The 23,195-nt window shown below is 39.6% G+C and overlaps 2 protein-coding genes across 3 annotated transcripts in view; one reads left to right on the top strand and one right to left on the bottom strand.

Annotated features, from left to right (window-relative positions):
* Positions 1-295: 295 nt before the first annotated feature.
* PSMD1 (proteasome 26S subunit, non-ATPase 1) overlaps positions 296-23,195 on the bottom strand; it is a 45,247-nt gene continuing 22,347 nt past the window's right edge. The window contains exons 17-25 of the mRNA XM_072142444.1: positions 8,113-8,227; positions 7,920-8,036; positions 6,207-6,309; positions 5,654-5,823; positions 4,109-4,201; positions 3,815-3,901; positions 2,596-2,736; positions 1,553-1,707; positions 296-464 (exon numbers count right to left, since the gene is read on the bottom strand). Of these exons, the coding sequence (XP_071998545.1) occupies positions 1,561-1,707; positions 2,596-2,736; positions 3,815-3,901; positions 4,109-4,201; positions 5,654-5,823; positions 6,207-6,309; positions 7,920-8,036; positions 8,113-8,227 (973 nt within the window). The 3' untranslated portion in view covers positions 296-464; positions 1,553-1,560. The remainder of the gene's footprint in view (positions 465-1,552; positions 1,708-2,595; positions 2,737-3,814; positions 3,902-4,108; positions 4,202-5,653; positions 5,824-6,206; positions 6,310-7,919; positions 8,037-8,112; positions 8,228-23,195) is intronic.
* On the top strand, positions 13,545-20,867 carry HTR2B (5-hydroxytryptamine receptor 2B). 2 transcript variants are annotated; one of them, XM_072142446.1, is made up of 4 exons: positions 13,545-13,837; positions 14,187-14,861; positions 16,974-17,174; positions 19,251-20,867. In XM_072142446.1, the coding sequence occupies exons 2-4, from the start codon at positions 14,531-14,533 to the stop codon at positions 20,147-20,149; spliced, it is 1,431 nt and encodes a 476-aa protein (XP_071998547.1). In that variant the 5' UTR covers positions 13,545-13,837; positions 14,187-14,530; the 3' UTR covers positions 20,150-20,867. The 2 variants fall into 2 exon arrangements, with proteins under 2 accessions (XP_071998547.1, XP_071998548.1); XM_072142447.1 differs by lacking the exon at positions 13,545-13,837 and having other exon boundaries at positions 14,111-14,861.

Genomic DNA, 23,195 nt, shown 5'->3' with positions numbered 1-23,195 from the left:
TGTCCACATAGGTGCTTGTGTGTAGTTGTAAAGATAACTTACTGTTTATTAAAGAATACCTGCGTCTTTAGATTTTCCAAGTCCCAGGGGTTTGAGTACTGAGAATCGGTCCCTCACCTACATACGTTAACATCCTGTTTACATCACGTTTTGTAAATACAAATGTTAACAGTAATGTAATTCGGCAAATCACCTCTCCTCAGCTGTAGTAAAGTGTTTCCAATGCAACATGTGAGCGCGTCCTAAATAAGGATACATTTGTTTTGCATGTTAAACAGTTAGCACAAAACAAGGGTTGACGTTTTCTAGATTTTATTTGAAAAGAGACCACTGGTCAGTAACACATAATTTGGGCTTGTGCACTTCATGGAATAGGAATGAGGTGCAGAGAAATAACAGACAGCCAAGGTGATTCTGCTGCGTGCGGCATTCATCCCGACATCTGACATTAAATTAAAGCAAACCTACAAAACAAAATATATACAGTGTTAATAGTTTAGTAATATAGGGACTCCAAAATACTTTATCAACCATTATAAATCCATTGTCTGCCCTCTACTCGGCTCCATTAAAGGGGTTGTACACTTTAAGCACATTCCAGCAAATTGTATATATTGTTTGTATAATAATAATAACTTATAACATTTTCCAATAAACTTTTTGTATCAATTCTTCATAATTTTCTAGATCTCTGCTTGCTGTCATTGTTAACTTCCTGTAGATAAACACCAGTTCATGTCATGTGATGTCACACAGGTGCACGGCTATAAACAAATGAGTTATGATAATAAGCCATGCATCTGTGTGACATCAGATGACCATGGACCAATGTTTATCTACAGGAAGTAAACAATGAAGCTTCATGTTGCATGACAACAAGAAGACAGCATGCAGAGATCTGGAAATCCATGAAGAATTCATACAGAAAGTAAAAATTAAAAAAATTTTAAAAAACTTTGTTACACTAAATAATTGTAATTGTTTGCTGTAATGTGCTTAAAGTGGACAAACCCTATAAGCATTTTTACGGTAATTAAAGACCAGGACACAAATTCATAAGAGATCACTGGCAGTCCATTACTATCACACAATATTTACTATCATGGCATTAACATGAAAAAACTACTGTAAGATTTCCAATAAAAACCTAATTCACAGCTTTGCCAATCAATACACAGGTGACTTAGCTATTCCTGCTCTTGTGAACAGATATAGACCTAGTGGTGGGAGTACCAGTCCTCACACACTTCTCCCCTATCATGTGGGTAAAAGGTTCATTGGAAAACTCAACTCATTTTATTTTTTTGATGACACATTCCCATTACCAAGGATGTCCTATAACACAGAAGATGAATGGAGCATATACATAAACCTCAATTTCGAAGATAATGAAAAGCGGTGAGTGCCAATCATTTAATCTTTTCTTGGATATACCATGCTTGTTATATCTACGGACTGTATGTCATATATTGTACATTATATTATTACAGCATGCCTCTGACCAAATGTAGCTGCATTGGACAGATATTATATGCAGCAGAAATCTTTGTACCTGCACTTTTAGTCATCAATATATTCAAATGGCTCTGGGGGTTCTGGCTCTTGCTCTTCCTCCTCAATTTTTGGACCATGTGCAGCAACAGGTTCCACCAACTGCTCTTCTTCTTCACTAGTATCTCTGAGGATTATGATGCCACCAATTGATAGCTGTGGAGAAATAAATAATAACTGTACACACAGACTCAAAGCACAGGAGACAACCAATGGTCATACACAAAAAATGAACATTATAAAAGAAAGCTGATACATCTTGGGCTGTTTAATGTAATTTAGTGTATAAGGCTACATGCACACAAATGTAGGTTTGGCCGGGTGAGCATGCAGCGCTGCTCACCCCTCCCTTCTCCATAGAGAAGCGAGCAGCCGGGGCAGTAGTACGGTGAATTATAGGACATGTACTGTATTCTTCCATGCACGCTCATGGCACGGTGAGTAGGGGTGCTTACGGCACTGTGACCAGTGGCCATAAGGATATCAATAGGGTCCGATATCTGGCTGTAAATGGTGGATATCGTTCCCCATTATGTTTGTGTGCAAGGAGCCCAAAACTGATGTGCAGTTGACAACCAGAAGTAGCACTTGTCTGGGAGCTGAATTATGTGGTTGTTCAAAAAAAATTTAAGCAGACAGACATTTCTCTAGAAGAACCATATTAATAAATGTGATCCATAAGATGGACAAGAATTAAAAAGAGATATATATATATATATATATATATATATATATACACACACATATACATACATATACATCTACATACATATATACATATATATTATACACACACACATTATATACACTTTTTTTGTCAACCACTCTGCTCCAGAATCACCAGTTGTAATCAGGCACAAGCCAGCAGAATCTTTACTGCAGTAGTAAATCTGTAAGAAAAGTGGAGCTGTGGAAATCTGTCTGCAGTCAGCTCTCTCTGATGGCAGCTGCAGACATTCCCATAACTCCTCATGTTCTTTTGTGTGTTCTTCAATATAACTTTAGCACATTGCCCACAAAGCTGGACATTTAAACTGTACTCACTGGTTTAAAGGGTTGGTATCTGGAGCCCTCTGGCATGGTGAGTACTTTGAGTTGAGCTGGCATTACCCGAGCAGGGTTCTCAAGGAGCTGGAAGTTTGGTTCTGGTTCCTTTTTTTTCTCTTCCTTTTTCTCAGTCTCATCCTAGAAATAAATGAACATGTAATATACAATTTATATGTGCGGATGTAAATTTCTTCAAGACTGTTTTGGTAGAGTCACAGTATTTAAGCATACAGCTGAAGCCATTTGAGCAGTTGCTCCAACTTCCTTTATGATGGCAACAAATGAGGCCAACGGCACAGACAACTCCTATAAAAGCTAATGGCATGCATCACATAGTACTGTGGTAAAAACACAGCAACTAGCTTAATATGTTCATATCCATGACAGGAAAGATACCTAATTAGTTCCCTGATGTGCTTACAGCTATCGGATTCCCATGTGGTATATTCACGATAAACTATACCACATCCTTCATTGACCCCAGGGGATATACAGAAACATGTTACCAATTTCAGAATATGTGCTCGGTACACCACTTTTCTACCACAAAAGTGAAAAGATGAGCAGTCACCCTGCATATAAGCAGGACTTCTGTTGACTTGATCATGGAGATTGATTGTTTATTCAGTTCTTTTATTCATTATTTTACAAAGATTTATGGCTTTTTTGGTACTTCCTAGTGGCGCCATTTAATATTCCGTGCAAATTATCAGCAAGCTGGAAAAATATTCCAAATGCAATTACATTTTATGAAATATCACATTTATGCCATTTTCTTGCAAATGTTTTATACATATCTCCATATTCTATTTTTCACACTTCGCTATAAGGTGATGAGTAATGTGTCATTTTTGCAGGGCCAGATGACATTTTCACCAATACTAATTTGGTGACCTGTATGACCTCCATTTTTTTTCTTCAAATTTGTATGGAACACACATGGGATTATTTTTAGATATTAAAAGATCAGGAGCGATACCCAACAAGTTTATGATTATGTTTGTTTAGATAGGGGCGATTTGAACTTATTATTTCTTAAATCTTTTAATTTAAACAAGAAGGGGTTAGTGGCAGGTTCTGTGACAACAGCACTTTATGGCGAGGTTTCACCAATGCCACCCATGTAGAGTCATCCATGATACTCCTCATTTAAAAGTATCATGGTTATTACACATAATGTAGGCAAGTACCCATGAGTGATATTAAACAAACGTACCACTTCCATTTTCTCTTCTTCTTTCTTCTCCTTCTCTTTTTCCTTCTTCTTTGCTTTGGCTGTAATGGATAACACAGCAGTGGAGACCTGAAGGAACATAAAGTAATAAGTTCATGACTAGAAATATCTGAATTTCAAGATGGCAGCATTACAGCCAATGAAAAAAAAATGAAGTTGCTGTATTCCCTTCTATGGTTGGGAATTCTGGGGATCCCTCAGCTCACTCTCTCATACTCTCCAGACAATGCAGTTGGACTTGTAATCTATTCACTTTATGGCATTAAAAATACCCACCTTCTCTTTTTCCTTCTCCTTGGGCACCTCTAGAGGGGCTGGGTAAGCAAATGTTGAAGGTTTACAATTCGATCGATACTGAACTTTTGGCATCTAAAAAGAGAAAGAAAAAAAACTGGATCAACGTTAAAAGAAAAAAATAAAACATATCGGCAATTAAAATCTGGAGGATTTTGGCAGTTCCCAACTTCACATTTTCCTACCTTTCTGGTGACTCTTAAGGCAAATTAAGCGTTACCACAACTAGGCATATATGGTTAATAAATGTGTAAAAAACCCCTATAATATTGCAAACCAACATCATCTTGTCTAACTAGGAAAATGGCATAATGATGACTGAGCAATCAAATGTCAGTAGCCTGGTCTTCTCTCCTGAACCCCACTCCTCTGCTCCAATAACAGCACTAGCATATTCCAGGCGCTCGATACACCCTGCACTGAGGCAAGAAGCAAGGCCACTAAGGAAAATTTGCATCTGGGCAGACAAATATGTTGACATTTATTTAAAGTAGTGCTAGCACTTTTGGAGAAGAATGGGATCACATTTGTCTATACTTGTTCTTCATTCATATTATTTAAATCTTAAAATATAGGGAACTTGGAAGAATGAAGTCCATTTTTTAATTGGGTTACAGCAAAAGCAAGACCATATGAAGTTAATGGAAATCTACAACCAGTATGAAGGATTGTAAACCAGGCCTACTGACATACTGATGTGTTCCCCTTCTGACAGGATCGGAGCTTCTTTTAGCTTCCCATGTCCTGTGTTTTTTTTTTTTTTTAAAGGCTTTTAAAATTATGCAAATGTTCAGGGTCACATAAGCCCTCACAGGCTCATTTGCATACTTTAAGTTTTTTTTTTTTTTTTAATATACAAGAGTATAGAAAGCTTAAAGAAGGGCAGATCCTGCCACCAGTAGTCAGTGTGCTTGGTTTACAATCCATGATCCTGGTGGTAGATGGTAGGTGGAACGTTGGAATAAAGGATTCAGTGGCTTCAGCATCTTAAAGGCAATGCAGTGGATGTCAGCACCTATAATACCAGTCCAAGTATAAAATTGTTCCCAATTTTAACCCGTTAGGTTTTTTCTAAATTATTAGAAACAGTTCAGCAGAACAGAGAAGCATAATAGGAGCTCTGGAGTAGGGAAGAGTTAATAAATCTCATTAACAGTCCTGTCTATCATTACTATGAGCTGCTAATGAGCGGTGAGTGATCCTGCATCATAAGGTCTGTAAGAGGATTATGCATTTTTCTTTTAAGTTATGGGGACTTGTGATGCTACAATTATTGTAACCCATTCAAATCTCTGGAAAAAAGACAACCCTGCTAGAAATATTTTATCTGGACCCATTTACCAAGCTAGATGTGCCACAATCGAGGATCAAACTGTGACAAAAACAAATATGCTTTGTACAAGATTTGTTTTAAAAAGAATCTTAAATACATTTTGTAAGACTCCAAAAGACATGGTATAAAGGAAGAAAGTGCCTACTATGTCTAGCAAGATGCATCAAACAGATCACAAAGTGTTAGCTACTCACCTTAAGATCCTTATTTAGTCCAATCACACAGGTTGGGGTAAAGGATAAAGACAAAAAATGTGAAAGCGGGAACCAGAACCAGAATTGAGTGAAGACTAGGACTCCAACCACAGATGGCATGTGAGTATGACCAGTGCGAGACTGCAGAGAGATGGTCACATTGTGTCCTCCTGCACAATGGAAATGAAAAAATTAGCATCAAAATTCCTTTTGGTAACCGGCCATTACAATGCTTCACATTTCCAGGGAAGAGGCAGCTGAGTGGTTAAAAGAAGGTCTCAAGCCAGGACTTCTCCCGTCAGCATGGGGTGAAGAGGGCAGCAGGCAGGGTCATTACCGCCATGAGGCCAGGTGCAGTCATCTAATGTCATTAGAAAACCATTATCTGCTGACTTCTAGAAAGAAGCAATTTATATAGTGACATTCTTCCAACAAATATAACCCCTTGGGTACCAAGAATCTCTGTTCAGCTCATCAACCGCTCTAGGTCAGACGGCTCATTCCATCACACTTTAGCCAAAGATAAAATATCTGCATCTGTGTTACAGCATACCTGCATCAAGGATTCCCTGTGCCAGAATGGCGCCAAACTTTGCCATGACATCGTCATGTTTGTCATTTATCACCTTGGAATACAACTGACGGAATTGACTGACCTGAAAAACAGCATGGGGTCGGTAATATTTCTACATTTGTATAAATTACATATTTCAACCCAATATGATTTACTGCGATTTGAGGAACAAATATTCAAATTTTAATAAACGACTATTTTTTTTTTTTATCTGTCTACGGAGGCGATAGTGCCACCCTCATTTAAAATGTGACAGGCAGATAATATATTCTGAGATATAATCATATCTCGAGGAAGCAGGACTACGATGAGGCAGATGCTCTACAGACCTAATGCTCCGCTGGCGCCTGTTGGAAGGGCAATGTTCAGAATACCGGACATGGGCACCGGCATGCACATGCCTTGTACCGGAACAGGGACAAGAAAAAGTGTGGTCTAAAGTCTTCTGGGCTAACCCCTGAACTGCTGGTGGATCCCAGCTTTGAGCTGATAGTAGGAAAATCATCAATGAATGATGGCTTTTATAGAAATCAATACAGGATTGCGGCACATTTATGATAAGCCAAAGCAGACGAGAGACAATTTATGTCTTACGCTAGTTGCTCATGTATTTGGGGATTGAGGGGGTTCCAGGAAAAGTTTTGAGTCACTGTAAAGGTTCTGCTCTGTGCCTGGATCCAACTGTGGACACAGACTTTATTATCTCCTTTATAGACTGTTTATTTGAATTCGGTGTGGAGTTCTCCCAGACGGAACACACTGGAGAGAGCTGCATACCAAAGTGGGGAGACAATCTGTGTACGAGGAAGAACATGGGGAGTTACGCAGACATTCACTAGGAAGAAATTTACTGGTTCAGGCTTAGATGGCAAGACTGATGTAATATTTATAAAGCGGGAAAGTAAAAGGGTTCAGTGCCTGTACCGTTATCGACTATCTACTTCTGATACAGGCCAGTGAGCCACAATGAATGGTATAGTATAGCAATATTACTGCTCAGAAAACTGGGATTTCCAGTAATAATAAAATCTGCAGTGGGTGTAGTAGTGGTGGGAGTGGTATGTATTTCCTCACCATATTACCATTCATTGTGGCTGTCAATATGGTGAGGAAATACATACCACTCCCACCACTACTACACCCACTGCAGATTGCATTATTACTGGAAATCCCAGTTTTCTTAAGTATACATTGATATGGGAAATCTATACTGCACAACAGCAAAAAAAAAAAAAAGACCTAAAGTCGCAGGATAAAAAACATGGACTAATCTAATGTGGGATGAAATCCTCCAACTGCGTGTTATTTTGTACTGCTTCATCATCTCAATAAGCTTCAATATAACTCAATTCACTGCCGATACTGTGCATTGCAGCAGATCAGACACTGGAGACGATGCCCAACAACTGCTCCTATTCAATGTCAATAGGTCTATAATAGACTAGGCCCACTAGGCTGGTCGATGCAGGTGTAAGGCATTGACTGATCGGATATTGAGCCAAGTATAAGCTGTTGTGTAAAAAAAAAAAAAATAAATAAATTTCCCCAGAAAACACCTTTAAGGCTACATATCGATAGAAATAGCCTTTAAATCAAATTGTTGACATACATGTAGCATGTTAAAACCCGGTTTACCAATTTGACGTATAATTGTGCCTAAAACTGCATTAGGACTAGAAAACCTTCACTCACTTTTGGACAAGTTACTTCAGTCTGTTGGATCATGATCAGGGCTGAAGAGATGAGAGCACCTTGACGTACATAGTTCACAGGATCATTTGTCATGGGTTCCAGAAGGTTAATGGCTTCCTGTAATTGATGTATGAATGTCAGAGCACAACACAGACAAGAGTGGTGAAAAGATAATATAGAGCATATTTTTTACCTTGTTTCCAGTGCCGGAACAGCAGATGCCAAGAGCCATGGCAGCTCCATACCGCACGTGAGGATTGTAGCTCTCAGATAGCAGTGACACTACACTGGGGCATTGCTCTGGTGTTCTGCAAAATGAGGGAAAAACAGGTAAAATATAGAAGTTCCTTTTTTTTTTTAACTTACCTGGGATCTTACAGTGAAACAAACTGCCTATACATGTCAATGCAGCTCTGCCCCATTCACTAGAAATGAACCAAGCTAAATCCAGGCCATGTCCGTAATCACTAGGATATCTCTACCACACTTTTTTGGAAAATTAAAAAAAAAAACTTTACATCCACTAGTAAAGAATATTGCTGTTGCTAATCCTGGAGAAAAATAAAACATTCTACAGAAAGTAGTGGCTATTAGCGACACAACATAAGGAAAAGACATGGATTATCTTGAAGGCCGCTGTAACTGACTGCACAAAGCCTTTAATCAAAACTTAATGCACACATGTATTCCTAAGCCTCTCCCATTGAGATCACATTATTATGCTGGCTGGAAAAGTGAATTATTAGCAATCTAAAAAAAACTTATTTTTTATGTAGATTTACACAAAAAGCAAATGTAGATAATGATGCTAAGTTGAACAGAAAAGTTGACATTAAAAAATGTGATAGAAAACCAGTTTCCCCATAACCTAACAAGAACACTGCACCACAAGTATATACACAGAGAGTAGAAAGAAGGAGGTTGCTCTAATTCTGGTTATCATGTAACATAGCAGGCAGCAGAGGCTACATCTAGGGTTGTTTACTATGAAAAATGAAATACCCAGCAGCTTCACACAGCAGCATTGTGCAAGAATGTAAACCAAGCAAAGAGTGGCGACAGTCCTTTTCTGTGTCTTTTTAGTATCAACATGCAAATTTATTACTTTTTCCCCAAGATTGATACTTGATTAAATGTGAAGACAGTCCTAACAAATTCTCTCTAAAAACGCAACACCCATGGCCAGTTTCTGCTATCAATGACACATGAAAACACTCTATTTAAAAAAAAAAAAAAAAAAAAAATACTAAATACATACATATATCTGTAGAAAATCTTCCTCACACAACAACAACCAGCAGAAACATATACAACATAATGTATGTTTACATACTATACTAAAAGATAAGGATCTGTGCAATGCTTCCTGCATCCAGAATAACTCGGCAAGCTGTACTATTCTACCCACTGAGTTCTGTGCGACCACCAAATAAAATTGTAGATTATTTTTTTTGTAGCTCTTGGATGTCAGTAAACACTGGTAATATTGTACTGTGTATGTACAAACTGCTTGTGCGGGTAATTAAGAAGTGCCTGAGCCACATTTGTGTTGGCGCAACTGTTTTATGGCGCAGTCTCTACCGTCCACCAAACACAAGTATCTGCACTGAAGGGAAGGGGGGGTCCTGGGGCTCAGTAGGAACGTGCGTCACATTTTCATGCAAAGTCCAACAAATTTGTTGGACGCCCAATATTAAAGGTGCACAAAAAATTTTAAAAGCTGCTCCGAGTCAGGCCAGTGCAGAGGGCACCAGATCCATGAATACATGAGCCACAAATCCCGAATCTGGGGCACTCTGCACTAGATGCAGTTTGCACTGTTCTTAGTAAATGTGTGCCACTGTGTTATACAGTTTCTTTAAAGTAATTTTACATGCAGAGACGGGCCCTCTGTGCATCCATGCTGCAAGTGAATATAGCCTGCACAGGCATAGTAGTACCAGGAAATTCTGTACACGTCCATAAAAGTTTAGGCTGCATTCACACAGCGGTTATGGCAACCAGGCGGCGGTACCATGCCGCACCCGTGTGGTACCGTAGCTTTCCATACATGGGGAAGAGGACAGAGCATGCTCCATCTTTCCCCACACGTATAGCTGGGAAGCGCCATTTCCTATGAGGAGGGATGGGTGAGCAGCCAATACTCAGCTACCTGCTCTCCCTGCAGTCGGCTTCTCATCCCTCCCACAAGTTCTATTATCCCCGCACCACTGAAGCGGTTCTTGCTTAGGAAATGCCGGTGTTCACTCCTCTCTATTACCCAGATGACTGTCTCACAAAAGAAGCAAACAGCAATAACATCGCTGCCTTTGTCCAGTGATCAGCACTGCATTTTTCTTAGAGGCACACAGCGCCATTTATTAAAAGAACCTATGGCTAACAAGCCAGATGCAGCTATAAAAAAAACCCACCTCTAGCTTGTGAGCCATAGGTTCCCGACCCCCGTCCTAATGCATGTGCAGGCCTTTCTGCAGGCAGCATGTTATAGAGCAGAAAGAGCTAAGCAGGTTTTAAGATTTAGTAGCACTAGTCATATCTATTTAAAGTTCTTTAGATTATTCTTGGTTAGGACTATTCTTGCCCACTAACTCACAGCTATCTCTAGGCACGATCATACAAATATCTGAATTAGATGGTGCTGATGGCAATTATTCACACTATACCAGTCGGCAAGAAAGTCTTTGTGCAATATTGTGTATTGTCTATGCTGGTATCAAGGGCTTTGTAGCATCCACATGACAAGAGCATCCGAAATTCCTATAGAAAAGCTTTACATTTTCACAAACTTTTCAGTATAAAAGTTCAGCAGTGGTATGAGTGTCAAAGGTTACTAGTGCATCGTCAGTAAAGCCTAGCGCTCCTTCCAAAGCCCATATATAGCAATAGTTCCAAAACAAGCTGATGCACAGATACAGCCTTTTAGCTATGTACAAAACATTTAGTAATTATGGATATATACTTTCAATGCTACCTTTACCCCCTTTACTCATGATTCACACAAGTAAAGGAATAATTTAGTGCTTCAAGAGTGTTCACATCATTCCCATTGCTTAATAATTATGTATACTTAATGTTAACACAAGTAAATTACATTTACAATACATTAACAAACTTAATGTGTTAACACAGCATTGAGGTTTTGGGAATTTTAATAGTATTACATACAATAAATGCATGTTTCCAGACTTGGTATGATGGATATTGGTACATTTCACCATTTTCCATCTAACATTTCTGCATTAATAGACATTGAATAAACAGTCTTCACACACCTCGCCTGAAGAATACCGGAGTACTTCTGTAACAGACCGCACTGTGAGCCTCTGAAGAAACATTTCAACACTTCCCAACTCTCACTAATTCCCCTGGATTCCTGCGGAGGTTACACCCCTCTCATAACCACCCAACGTCTGATAGAATGCAATACGTTATTAGGACGCTGATTGTGTTTGTGTTCACAACTGTACAATGAAAATATACAGTGTCAGCTCAAGCCAGGAAGAGTGCTCAGCGGGGGTCAGAAGTGTGCAGACCCTTACAGCAAACATAAGACTGCAAGCCTATGATATGGGGTACAAACAGTCAGAGCAGAATTAAAAGGATCGTAAAATAAATCAAAATCTGCATACATCATATGTACATGAATACACACCGACTACCATACGGTGGCTTAAATAGCAAAAACAGCTGTTATCTGAACACTCATTCACTCCATAGGTATTCACACAATCCCCTGGGCATATGCAATTTTTGTGGTTCATTTTTGGAGTATTTTTAACTATCCGAGCTGCCTACATGTGTCTTCTCTCAAAAAGTACAGGGGCGCGTGCAGTAACACACAGGGGGGGGGGGAGGCGGGGGCGGGGGGGTTACAGCAATTTCTAACAAAAATTATATACATTTACAAGAAACAATAAATCTTACATCTGTTGTCCATGGCCTCCTTCCTTCCAAAAAGAACTTTTGGAAAAATATGCCAATGAGCCTGAAGGGCTATGGGGGAAGATTATCAGAGCCCCCTCCGTGCTGTAGCTTTATAGCAGTGGTTCTCAACCTTTCTAATGCTGTGACCCCGCAATACAGTTCCATGCTGTGGTGACCCCAAACCATGCAACTCGCAGTAAAAACACAGTAAAATTTCAGCTCCGATGGCTTTAGGCGACCCCCGGTTTTGGTCGTTCGACCCCCGCTGGGGTCCCGACCCACAGGTTGAGAACCACTGCTTTATAGGCTGTTACACTGCAGGAGTACCCCCCTCACTCTGCCTGATGTAATTTCACACAGAGGGAGGGGCTCTCGCCCAGTGAAAAGTCTCTGGTAATGCCCCTTAGAGCACTTCCAGCTCATTCGAAATTTTTAAAAGTTGTTTTTACAAGGAAGGAGGCCATGGATAACAAATATAAGAAGATTACCAGTGTCACTGTGCCAGGATATTTGAGTAAGCTTTATAATGCTTAATTGTGATGTTGGATTTCCTTTAAATGTCTAATTAGGGTAATTTTTAATTTACCACAGACCACAATCTGAAGTGCATGACCAGCCAAGGTCTTTAAAGTCCTCCCCAAACCTAATGTTCATCAGGGTTATGTCACAAGTGGAGTTTTTGGTCCATTTTAAAGCATTCGAAGCAGTGAAACGCATGGTAAACGGTCAAAAACTGATGAGTTTTAAAACTGCATAATTTTTAAAACAGATTGAAAACGCATGCTCCAAAATGGACCAAAAAAAACAGGTATGGCATCACCCTAAGTAGAGAGGAGGAAGACAATCTTTGGGGGAGGGGGGAAGGAAGGCTTTTTTGTTTAATAATTTGAACTGAAATTGGGAAGCAATCATAGTAGTATATCATTTTGTTCTAATCTGCTGTGATCTATACATTTCAAATGGATAAGGGTCATACTAAGAATTCGGTAGAAACCTACGACGTTCTACAAAATTAGGAATATACAGGCAGGCATGCACACATTTTGTAGGGATTATGTAGGTCACCAAGGGGTTAATGCTAAGGAGACACTCCCCACCATGAGGATAGAGAAAAAGGAATTGTGATTAGAGGGGTATAGGCACATCCGTGTCCTGTGTATACAATATCTGAACATGAAATTCTCCAGACTCTGTTTGGTCCATATGAATCTTGCTGTGTATGAGGAACCAAAAGGTGCCGACCCCAGTAATCACATAACAATTTGACTTCTCACATTTCAGCTCATGGAAAGCAGAGAATCATTTATATAATACACACTGCACACTTACAATCAGCTGCCATTTAGGAAAGAGATTGCAGAGCACCACACTTCACTAAGAATACACTATCTTATATGTATAGTTATTTCCTTCAAAAAGGGATAAAAACACTGCTAAACAATGGAACCTTAAAGAAATAAATAGACTTCATTCATAAAGTATGTTCTCAATTAGAGGACTGGGTCCTGTAATCTATTCTCTGGTATATAACGTGTTAAAGGCCCGCTGGCCATACAAATGATGTTGGGGGTCTGCCTGTCAGTAACTGGCAGTGAAGCCCCCAAGGGTGCAGCTGGACTGGGTGGGAGGGACAGAATGGAAAGAAAGGAGGGGAGAAAAGAAAATCAAGAAGGAGTCTGGCTCCTGGCTGACCTCCAGCTCTAAACCTCCACTAGATTCTCTTAAGGAGACTGACTTCTTCGAGTCAGAAGAGCAGATGCATTACAGTCACATAGTGCTTGTAGAGCAACTATGTATCCCTGGGTCACAGACATGTGGTGCAAGTCCTGGGATCAACTGTATCCATGGAAAAGGACCAGGCGATCGTACTTGTGAGCAATCACATATATACTGTGCCTTGAAGGGGGTAAATGTCAATCTAGGATCTGAATGACAGAATGATGGAGCAAGAACTGTGCACAATACCAGCAAAGTTATCAGGACACATCTAAATGGTGAGTACAAACTTAGAGAGTACCAAAATTCACTGTAATGTGGATCGGACGCATAGGTGTACACAAGGGCACACAACAGATTAATTGGGTTGGGGGGAGATCAATGCTAAGGTTAAATCATAATGAAGAGTTAGGTTATCAGCAGATGCTCCCCCCTCCAGAATGGGTATTAACATCACACAAGCAAGCTTGGTCAAACAGATGGGTTTAAATGAAACAAATCCCTCATCTGCCTCATTACAAGGGCTGACCATGGCATTTAAATGATATTAAAACACGGATATTGATATTTCAAAAAGCTTCATGGAGATATACAATATATGTTAAATACTGTTCCTGTCCTGTCTAGACGGCCACCAACAAGAGGTTTGACAGTTTTATACCCTGTGATTACTGGCTACAACAAGCAACACCTTTGGCATCTAAGGGGTTAAGAAAACACCTCCCACACTCCCGGTGGGGCCGGAGGAAGAATTGCAAAGACTGGCGATTACAGAAAGACACAAGTGGACGTAAACCATCTGTACCACCTGGGAAACACTTTTACGGACTGACCAAATTTTATTTTTGTTACCGGGATTAAACCAACATCACGGACATTCACACAAGCAAAATACCTGGAGACCTAAAGAGCGACAATAATGGATACAAGTCATATGGACTGCATTAGCTAAAAAGCAAAGTGAATGGGACATGCTTGAGGAGGTTATAACATACCCCAGTTTACCTGGAATCCTCCACAACTCTGTCCTCTGGCACGAGATGCCAGAGTTCAATGATTCCTATACTTCTCAGCCTTTAAATGATACCAAGACAGACACTACGCCTCCAAAGTGCTGGCTGGCACTCCTAACCCTTATGCTCATCGTGCCTACAATTGGAGGAAACATTCTGGTCATCTTGGCAATATCACTAGAGAAGAAACTTCAGAATGCTACCAACTACTTTCTTATGTCACTGGCTGTGGCAGATCTGCTGGTTGGGATATTTGTGATGCCAATCGCACTCCTCACCATTTTATTCAGTGAGTATGAACCAATGTGAATCCTTTCAATATCCCTACCATCAAGGAGGTATTCTCTATATAGAGAGGATATTGCACCTAAACACAGTTATTTAGATTGCGAGTTTACCTGTTCCCATAAGACTAAAAGTGACAAGTGTTTTCTCTAGCTAAAAGGGTTAATAAAAATAACTACTGAGAATTCAGAAGTGACACATTCACAGGGTCTCGGGAGATGATATAGGGAAAGTTGATCAGTATGGAAGGCGCGCACTACAAGTTTATAACACACTTGACTTTCCGTAAAGTGAGTTAAGTTTCAGATGAATATTAAAAAAAAAAAAACATACTGTATATTTAACTCTATTGGCAACATAACTATAGTTTTCTCACCTTCAATGTAATAAATTTAAAAAATGTGGTTAATAGAGCTGCCGTTTTTTATCATCACAAATAGACATTAAAATACTTACAGTAACCCGGCACATGTTTACATCACGGAGAAGCAGCAGAACTCCTATAGAATAACTTAGCTACTACATATACGCCCGAGCAGTCCCTATACTTTACACAGTGTAAGAAAAATGGAATTCTGCTTTCACAACTTCAAAAGGGAGAAAGACAAATGGGCTTTACGTTTCTTAAAATGAGATGGTTTATGATCCTGTCAGAAAGAGGAAACTGTTGAAAGCTGCGTCCATGTTAGGCCACATAATATCATCGAATGTTACTCAGCAAAATAAAATAAATGATACATTTCAAGTAACTAATGAAAACGCTAGCCTCCCTCCAGCATAGAGAATATCAGGCACCAGGCATTCTAGCTTACTAAAATAAGCAGCGGGTTCCTCCACAGAGCGTGCCTAGTCCTTGTAACCGTGAGCACTGGAAAACTTGCAGCAGTGATTAAAAAGAATCCATCACCGGCCCCTGTTATTGTATAAAGCAGCACACTTACATCAATGGACGTGCCATCAGCTCAAAGCTATAATAAGTACAAATGCCATGTTAATGCAAACATTTATTCCTCTACAACACAGATTCCTCTGCCTGACTCTCATGAAAGTGTGCCACTTGGAATCCACACAGTAATAGAAATACACAGAGGGGATAGAAATCATTAATGCAGAATAAAATGTATTCTTATTCTTCAGAATAATTGAAAATATATTATGCCTGATAGCTTGACTAAGAAAAAATGTACATTAAAAATAACAATCGAAACAGCTGTACATTATTTGCCAATAAGGGGAAACAACCACTGTAATAGTTGGTGCACTTGGGTAAATGGATATTCCTTAACCTAGAAAATTTATTTTCAACCTTAGTACCTAAGGATAGGTGATAAATGGTTGGTTTGGGACGACCCTGCAATAAAAACCTATTGGCGACATTTAACCCCCCCACTAACCATTCTTTTCCACCTATATGTTAGAGAAGCATCACATGGTTAGTGCTCTCCACTATGCCTATATAAATTTGCATGCTAGGTAACGCCATCCTGATCACCTATGAAAACACAGGCACATATTTAGCAAGCCTTTTTTCATCACCGGATCCTCTGCCCTATTGCTCATGGACTGCATTAAGAGACAATGCTTCTGTATTGGATACAGCCATGATGGCACTTGTAGTGCCTCTGCTTATGAATACTCCTGACATTACTCAGCTCTAAAATGTCCAAGCGACACTGAAAAAGTTTCGATAAAAATTGTGGTTGTAAATCTGTAATAAAACCGAAACTGGACCATGTAGTGTTAAAAGAGGGGAGGGGAGCTACTGATTCTCTAACTAAAAACTGGTTGACAAACTATGTGTGAGAATTTGAAGTCCTGCTTTACCTCTATTTAACAGCCTGTAGAATATACGGAAATCTATCTGATGATCCAATTATATACAAGTAGGATGTGCGGCAATAAATAACTAGACAGACATAAGATACTATGAACAACAAGTTATTTCTCCCAAACATAAATCAGTTATATTTCGGTAAGACTTCTATGACTTTTCCATTCCATATTAGACTCCACATTACTAGCAAATAGTTTTCATTGCATTCTTATTGCTAGTTATATCAGATGAATGAAAAGGGATTCAGGAATACACAATGACCACTTTCTCTGTCTTTTTCAGAGCCTGTCTGGCCACTACCACAATGCCTATGTGCTATCTGGCTATTTTTGGATGTCCTCTTTTCCACAGCATCTATTATACATCTTTGTGCCATATCCTTAGATCGCTACATTGCCATCAAGAAACCTATCCAGGCCAGCCAATTCAACACCCGAGCCAAAACGCTAATTAAGATTGCAGTTGTGTGGCTAATATCAGCAGGTAAGCCAAAGTAAACCTAGGGGTGGGGGTCACACGGCGCCTTTAAATTGAATTGTAAAACGCTATTCCAACACAATGGGGAGGTGCCTTTCTACATTTGCGTGTGGCTGCACCCCAGTCACGTGTGGCTGCACCCCAACATGCGTTTCTGTGAAAAGGCATATGCAATGTGGCCAAGCTTCTCCCCATTGCCCCCAAATAGAATTTTTGAATACAGCATCTAAACGCACACAGAAATCTAAATCGGGGTCTGTTCACATGCTGCAGTTCAGTACATTTTGAAGTGGTTTGGGGGTAAAAGTAGAAGACTTATTAAAAAGGTAAAATATTTATGGCACCGTTTTGACCAATAAAATAGTAAAAAAAAAAAATTAAAATTAAAACTGAGTGCAGTTGTTAATGATGCATTTTGAAATGCATAGTGTGAGTGCACCATAAGAATAAAGCCATTAATGTAAGGGTATACACACACAACACATAAATGGGAGTTTTACGGACTTCTTTGAGTGATGACAACGGAGAAGCAGAGCTAGGTTAGATAACACATATTATGTTCAAAGAACATATGCTTTACTTGCTACTTCATTAAAAGGCCTACCTTCTATGCAAAATTGGAGGTTATACAAATGTCAGACACTGAACCACCTCCGCTCCTAATCCAGGGCAAGTAGACTAACTGGCAACAGCCCCAGCTAGTTGGAAGAGCTATGACAACACACTGATCCTCTGAATCCTGCAGCTGTGGAGGTGCTCTGCATAACTGGGACATGCTGAAAAACTATCCCTGTGCTTCCCAACACTGCGGATCAGAAACACTTTCCTTTAATTTATTCTAGCCCGAAATAGCTTACAGTGCATAATGATCAGATTACTTGGGTCTTGTATGATAAAGCTTTGGTAATCGGTCTGCAGCAGCTGTATGGTAGGACAGGAAATCAACATTTTCTGAAACATGTAACTAACCAGTAACTAAACCATGTGCTTAAGATGGAATCTCTTCTCCACTGCTATATGGTGGGGAGGTATCTTCAGATTCAGTGCTATACATCAGTTAAAGAAATTAAGTAACCTGTGAAAATAGAGCTAAAGAAACTAATGGAGGCTTCAAAAAGGTTTTTATGCTGTAAAAACCTAGTCACAGAAGGCTAAGAATGCTACCCCAGAACTCCGCTGTTCTCTACTTCCTGCTCCGTATCCAGGTACAGGAAATGATCACATAGCCAATCACCTACCACTGCAGTGAACGGCTTCAAAATCATTGGCTGGATGAGATTTCCTATGTGTCTAAAGTTAGTGCAAACTATAGCCCAGCAAGGTAGCCGGGAAGCTTTGGAATGATATTAGTGGGAATGAGTGAGGTTCAGATTATGGTTTTAATATAATAATTATTTTTTAGGCCCTTTATAAAAAAAAATTGTGCTTCTACATACAACTTCTGTAAAAGGGGTTGTCCCAAATATACATGCCCCCTACCACTTGTATTCATTCTCTATGGCCCTGCCAGGAATAGTTGAGTAATGTGCTGCTTTGATTTCATGTAATCAGATACATACATAGGGTACATTTTGCAAATGTAAAGGGGACAGGACCTTTGATGACATCACCCTTGTCACATGACATGAATCATTAAATAGTGAGGAGGCATAAAGCAAGGGGAGAATTAGATGAGAGGGGCTGAACAAGGAAGACATTCCCCCTGATTTCAGGTAATACAAGATAAAATTGATTTATGGGGATGTGAAGGAAACAATTTTAAGCTAAAAGAAGGGTGTCTGTTAGTTAATAGGGCTCTATAGGAAAATGTCACTAGCTATACATGTGAAAATGTGGTGATAGGTTCCCTTTAAAGGTAAATGTTAGCACCCCCCTCCTTGATTGGGGCAGTTCTGGCAGCAGGACTACCACCAAAAGCTTGATACTCTTCAAGATACTCTATTGTGTTCACTAATCTTCACACGTTTGTAAATGTCAAAGAGAAGTGTGTGATAGTAACAGAAATAAACATCTTCAGAGCAGTGCTTGACAAGAATTCATAGAAGTTTACACAAGAAGTAAATGATCTTCATTCTGTTTCAGGAATCGCTGTTCCCATTCCAATCCAAGGACTCCTAGACCCAAACACTATCCTAAACACAAACAACACCTGTGTGGTTCGGGTCGAGTACTTCAAATATTTTATCATTTATGGCTCCATGGCTGCATTTTTTGTACCATTCGCTATTATGGTGGTCATTTACTTCCTAACCATTCACTTGCTGAGGAAAAAGGCATACCTTATTAAGAACAAGCCTCCACAGCGCCTCACATGGTCTACAGTATCAACGGTCTTCCAGAGGGACATGGCACCTGGCTCCTCTCCAGAGAAAGTTGCAATGCTTGATGGCCAAAGAAGAGAACGAGTACTGCAGATTAACAGTGACGAAATGCCTATTCGAAGGCTATCCAGTGTGGGGAAGAAGTCAATGCAGACCATCACTAATGAGCAACGGGCCTCGAAAGTCTTGGGTATAGTCTTTTTCCTGTTTGTTTTTATGTGGTGTCCATTTTTTATTACCAATGTAGCTTCAGTTCTCTGTGATCCAAAAGACTGTGACCCTGAAGTTATCAAGATGTTAATGGAGATTTTTGTGTGGGTTGGGTATGTGTCATCTGGGGTAAATCCTTTAGTTTACACTCTATTTAACAAAACCTTCAGAGATGCCTTTGGCCGTTACATCACCTGCAACTTTCGGGGCATGAGGCCAGTGGGCATTCTTCGAAACTGCTCTAGTAGGATATCATTTCGGAACTCAATGGCCGAAAATTCTAAGCTGATCATGAAAAATGGAGTGAAAAATGGGATTAGCCCAGTCATGTACCAGAGCCCGCTGAGGCTGCGGAACTCTCAGCTCGAGTCATCTGCTATCCTGCTCGACACCTTACTACTTACTGAGAACGAAGCTGGAAAGACTGAAGAACAAGTGAGCTATGTATAAATGTGCAGATACAATGCTTATCTTCATCAGATATCATTTCATAAAATATTTATAAACTGCAAAGTATGGAAACAAATGCACAATAAGTTGCTCCTTGCTTTCCCCCTTCATGGAAAGTCTTAGCGTCATGACAGTGCCTGTGTGGACATATTTATATGTAGAAGTACAGAAATGGGACACCTTAACAGTCCTCGGACCTGCTATCGGCTGGCATCACTGGGATGTACATTTGAGAAATACAGCCGGACATTACAAATTGCAATTGCTTGAAATAACATTTTCATAAAAGTACTCTGGAAAGCTGTGAGTTCAATAACATTCCAGTATCATTTTACACAAAATGTCTGGTTTTAGGAGCCAGCACAATCTAGCAGTACATTAGCCACTACCCATAAAGCATCCAACATAGGTAAACTGCTTCAGTTCTTTCCATTCAGTTTCCACACATACTGGTATGTCCTACATGATGACAGAGCTTAGTATGGCAGCAGTTACAAAGTGGACACAATTTGTGTCTCTCTGCAATAAAAACTTGAGCGACTTTAAATAGGGTATATGGTCTACAAATGGTCAAGGTCACATGCAGATGACTTCTCATGCACAGTCACTTTTTTAAGGCCCTGCCTGTTCAGATTGTACTCGTTGCTGTTAGTTTGTAAAGACTAACAAAGACAATAAACCGATACTGGTTGGTTTTAACATTAAAGTGGCATCTGTATTCTGAGTGTCGATATTGTGAGACAATGTTACTGGAGAGGAGGAGATACTTTAATTTTTACTAAGAGATTTAAAAAATTTTTACTCTGTGGCAGTACTTTGTTTTAACATCAAAGGGAGCAGAAGCATAATGAAACATAAATGAGACCTTAATCCAATTCAGACTCTCTGTAGTCTTCGGCCTTATGCAGATGAACATTTGCTTTCATCAGGACACCAAAAAAACAAAAAAAAAACAAAAAAAAAAACTGTGTATACCTATAGAGTCTGGTGACTCATGAAATTAACAGAGAACATGAGCTAAAGCATTTGCTTACAGGGGTATTCACATTTATATGTTTATATGTGTAAAGATATTTCCCATATATGTAGCCACTTTGTTCCTTAGAAACAAGACAGCTGTCCTTGGATATGACCACCAGACATGCACTAACCACTCTTAATTTAGCCCTGCCTGACCACCTGGATTTAGCATTTACTACTACAGGATGGCTGTCAGACACTTGACCATTCCACATGCAAAAACTATTTGTTTCTTTGTACAATCCCTCCAGTAAAGGTGGTTGTATCTAAGGACAACATGGCTACATATACGGCAAATTGTTTTCAGTGTTAGATTTTTTTTCTAATAACATCCAATTGAAAAAATGCATCCATATATGGCACATGAATTCAATTAAATGTCAATGCCCAGATGAGAATACCCCTTTAATTCAGCACTACATGTGTCAAATTTCAGTCCTCCGAGATATGCATCAAGATGGGGATGTGTAGTGGGGAAATGGTTACATGATATGAAGAGTATTCCAGAAAGTTCTGACAAAGGAATGTTCCTGGCTGTGTGAACTGTAATGGAATAAGCCATATAATAACATTGCTAGATTTTCTGAGCTATTGGTAGGGCACTATAGCTAGGAAAGGTTGTCCCTGCCTAATAAAAACAATTACATGAACTGATGTGGTTTAGGAAAGACAGGAGCAGCTATACTATATGAATATCCCTGGTATTAGAAAATCTATATTCTTCAGCCTGAATGTATATCGGCTCCTGGGAACATGCACCTGTCCTGCCTCACAAAATTATGTGCAGAATGTCAGGAGGGAGCCAGGAAAGCTCAACAGATTCAATCCCACACACCACAATGTGTAAATGTTTTCGTTATAGAAACGGCACCAAATAAACACACCAAGAACATGTGTAAAGTAACAAATTCAAGGCTGCTCCATCCCGATTACTTCCCATCGCAAGAAACCATTATCAAATCGGCACGTTCAATGGTTAAAGACCACTTCAGGGGCAGTATAACTTGGTGCTATCATTTTTTTGGCTCAATACATATTCTAAATGCTTGTATGAAAATATGCAGTGATGGTATGAACCATACATGAATTATACTAAAATTATCTATACCCACCAATGGTATGTGTATGGGAGCTGCACAACAACAGTCCTCAAAAAAAAAAAAAAAAAAAAAAAGACCAATGTGAAAAATCCAGTGAAGGTCTGTGGTTTATTCCAATCTGACTACAATTACACAATTAGTCTAGGAGTCTGGCTATGTGTTGCATATAATATGATTGCAAGCCCCATAGTGCAAGGTCCTGTAACTTTCCAATGTAACGCGCCTGACTTATTTCCTTTTTGAAATGCTGCTGTCTCTTCGACCTCCTCGGATTCCCTATGCAGTAAATGACGTATTTATGTAAGAAAATGATTTACTGACGCTTTATCTCCCAGCTCATCTATCACTAACAATAACCCAGCCTTTTTTGGATGCAGCATCCCTGTTGGAGCATTTGGAAGGCACTGATGTTTAATTCCTTAGACCATCACATAGGTGCATTTACTTAAAGGACTGATTCATTACTCTTTCATGTGAGCTGACAAATACACAAGTAGTCACGACAACCGCGCAAAAGGAAGGGTGTGTAAAAGGGGGTTAGCTATAAAAGTTTCAGGAGAAACGGACCTCAGCCATCAAGATATGTTTCTGCATTTGAGTCCTCCTGATTAGCTGGTGAATGAATAGTGGTGGCAACTTCACACTGCCACCTACCAGACCAGCTCCAAGGAGAATGGGGCGTCAAGCATACTTGTGGCACACAGCCATGGCACATGGGGCACAAGGGAATTAGAGATTGCTACTATAACAGAGGATAATGGAGGATTCCATTATTGTCAATAGGCGTTTCTCTGGAGCCGCTGTCGTCCATTGCAAAGACAGATCTGTATTTTTTTTATTATTCATTCCATTGTCCTTTTTTATGATGATAATGAAAGACAAACACAGATGGGTCAGATTCGGTGCAGAATGTCCACAACTATTCG

The sequence above is a fragment of the Engystomops pustulosus genome, chromosome 3, assembly GCF_040894005.1.
Source record: "Engystomops pustulosus chromosome 3, aEngPut4.maternal, whole genome shotgun sequence".
In the NCBI taxonomy this organism is placed as follows: Eukaryota; Metazoa; Chordata; class Amphibia; order Anura; family Leptodactylidae; genus Engystomops; species Engystomops pustulosus.
This window is presented reverse-complemented; position numbering and strand designations above follow the sequence as displayed.

Bases quoted from the DNA above. Each gene is read 5' to 3' on its own strand.
- HTR2B (XM_072142446.1), top strand. From the start codon at position 14,531: ATGCTTGAGGAGGTTATAACATACCCCAGTTTACCTGGAATCCTCCAC. The intron at 14,862-16,973 runs GTGAGTATGAAC...TGTCTTTTTCAG, and splicing joins ACTCCTCACCATTTTATTCA to AGCCTGTCTGGCCACTACCA. The intron at 17,175-19,250 runs GTAAGCCAAAGT...ATTCTGTTTCAG, and splicing joins TGTGTGGCTAATATCAGCAG to GAATCGCTGTTCCCATTCCA.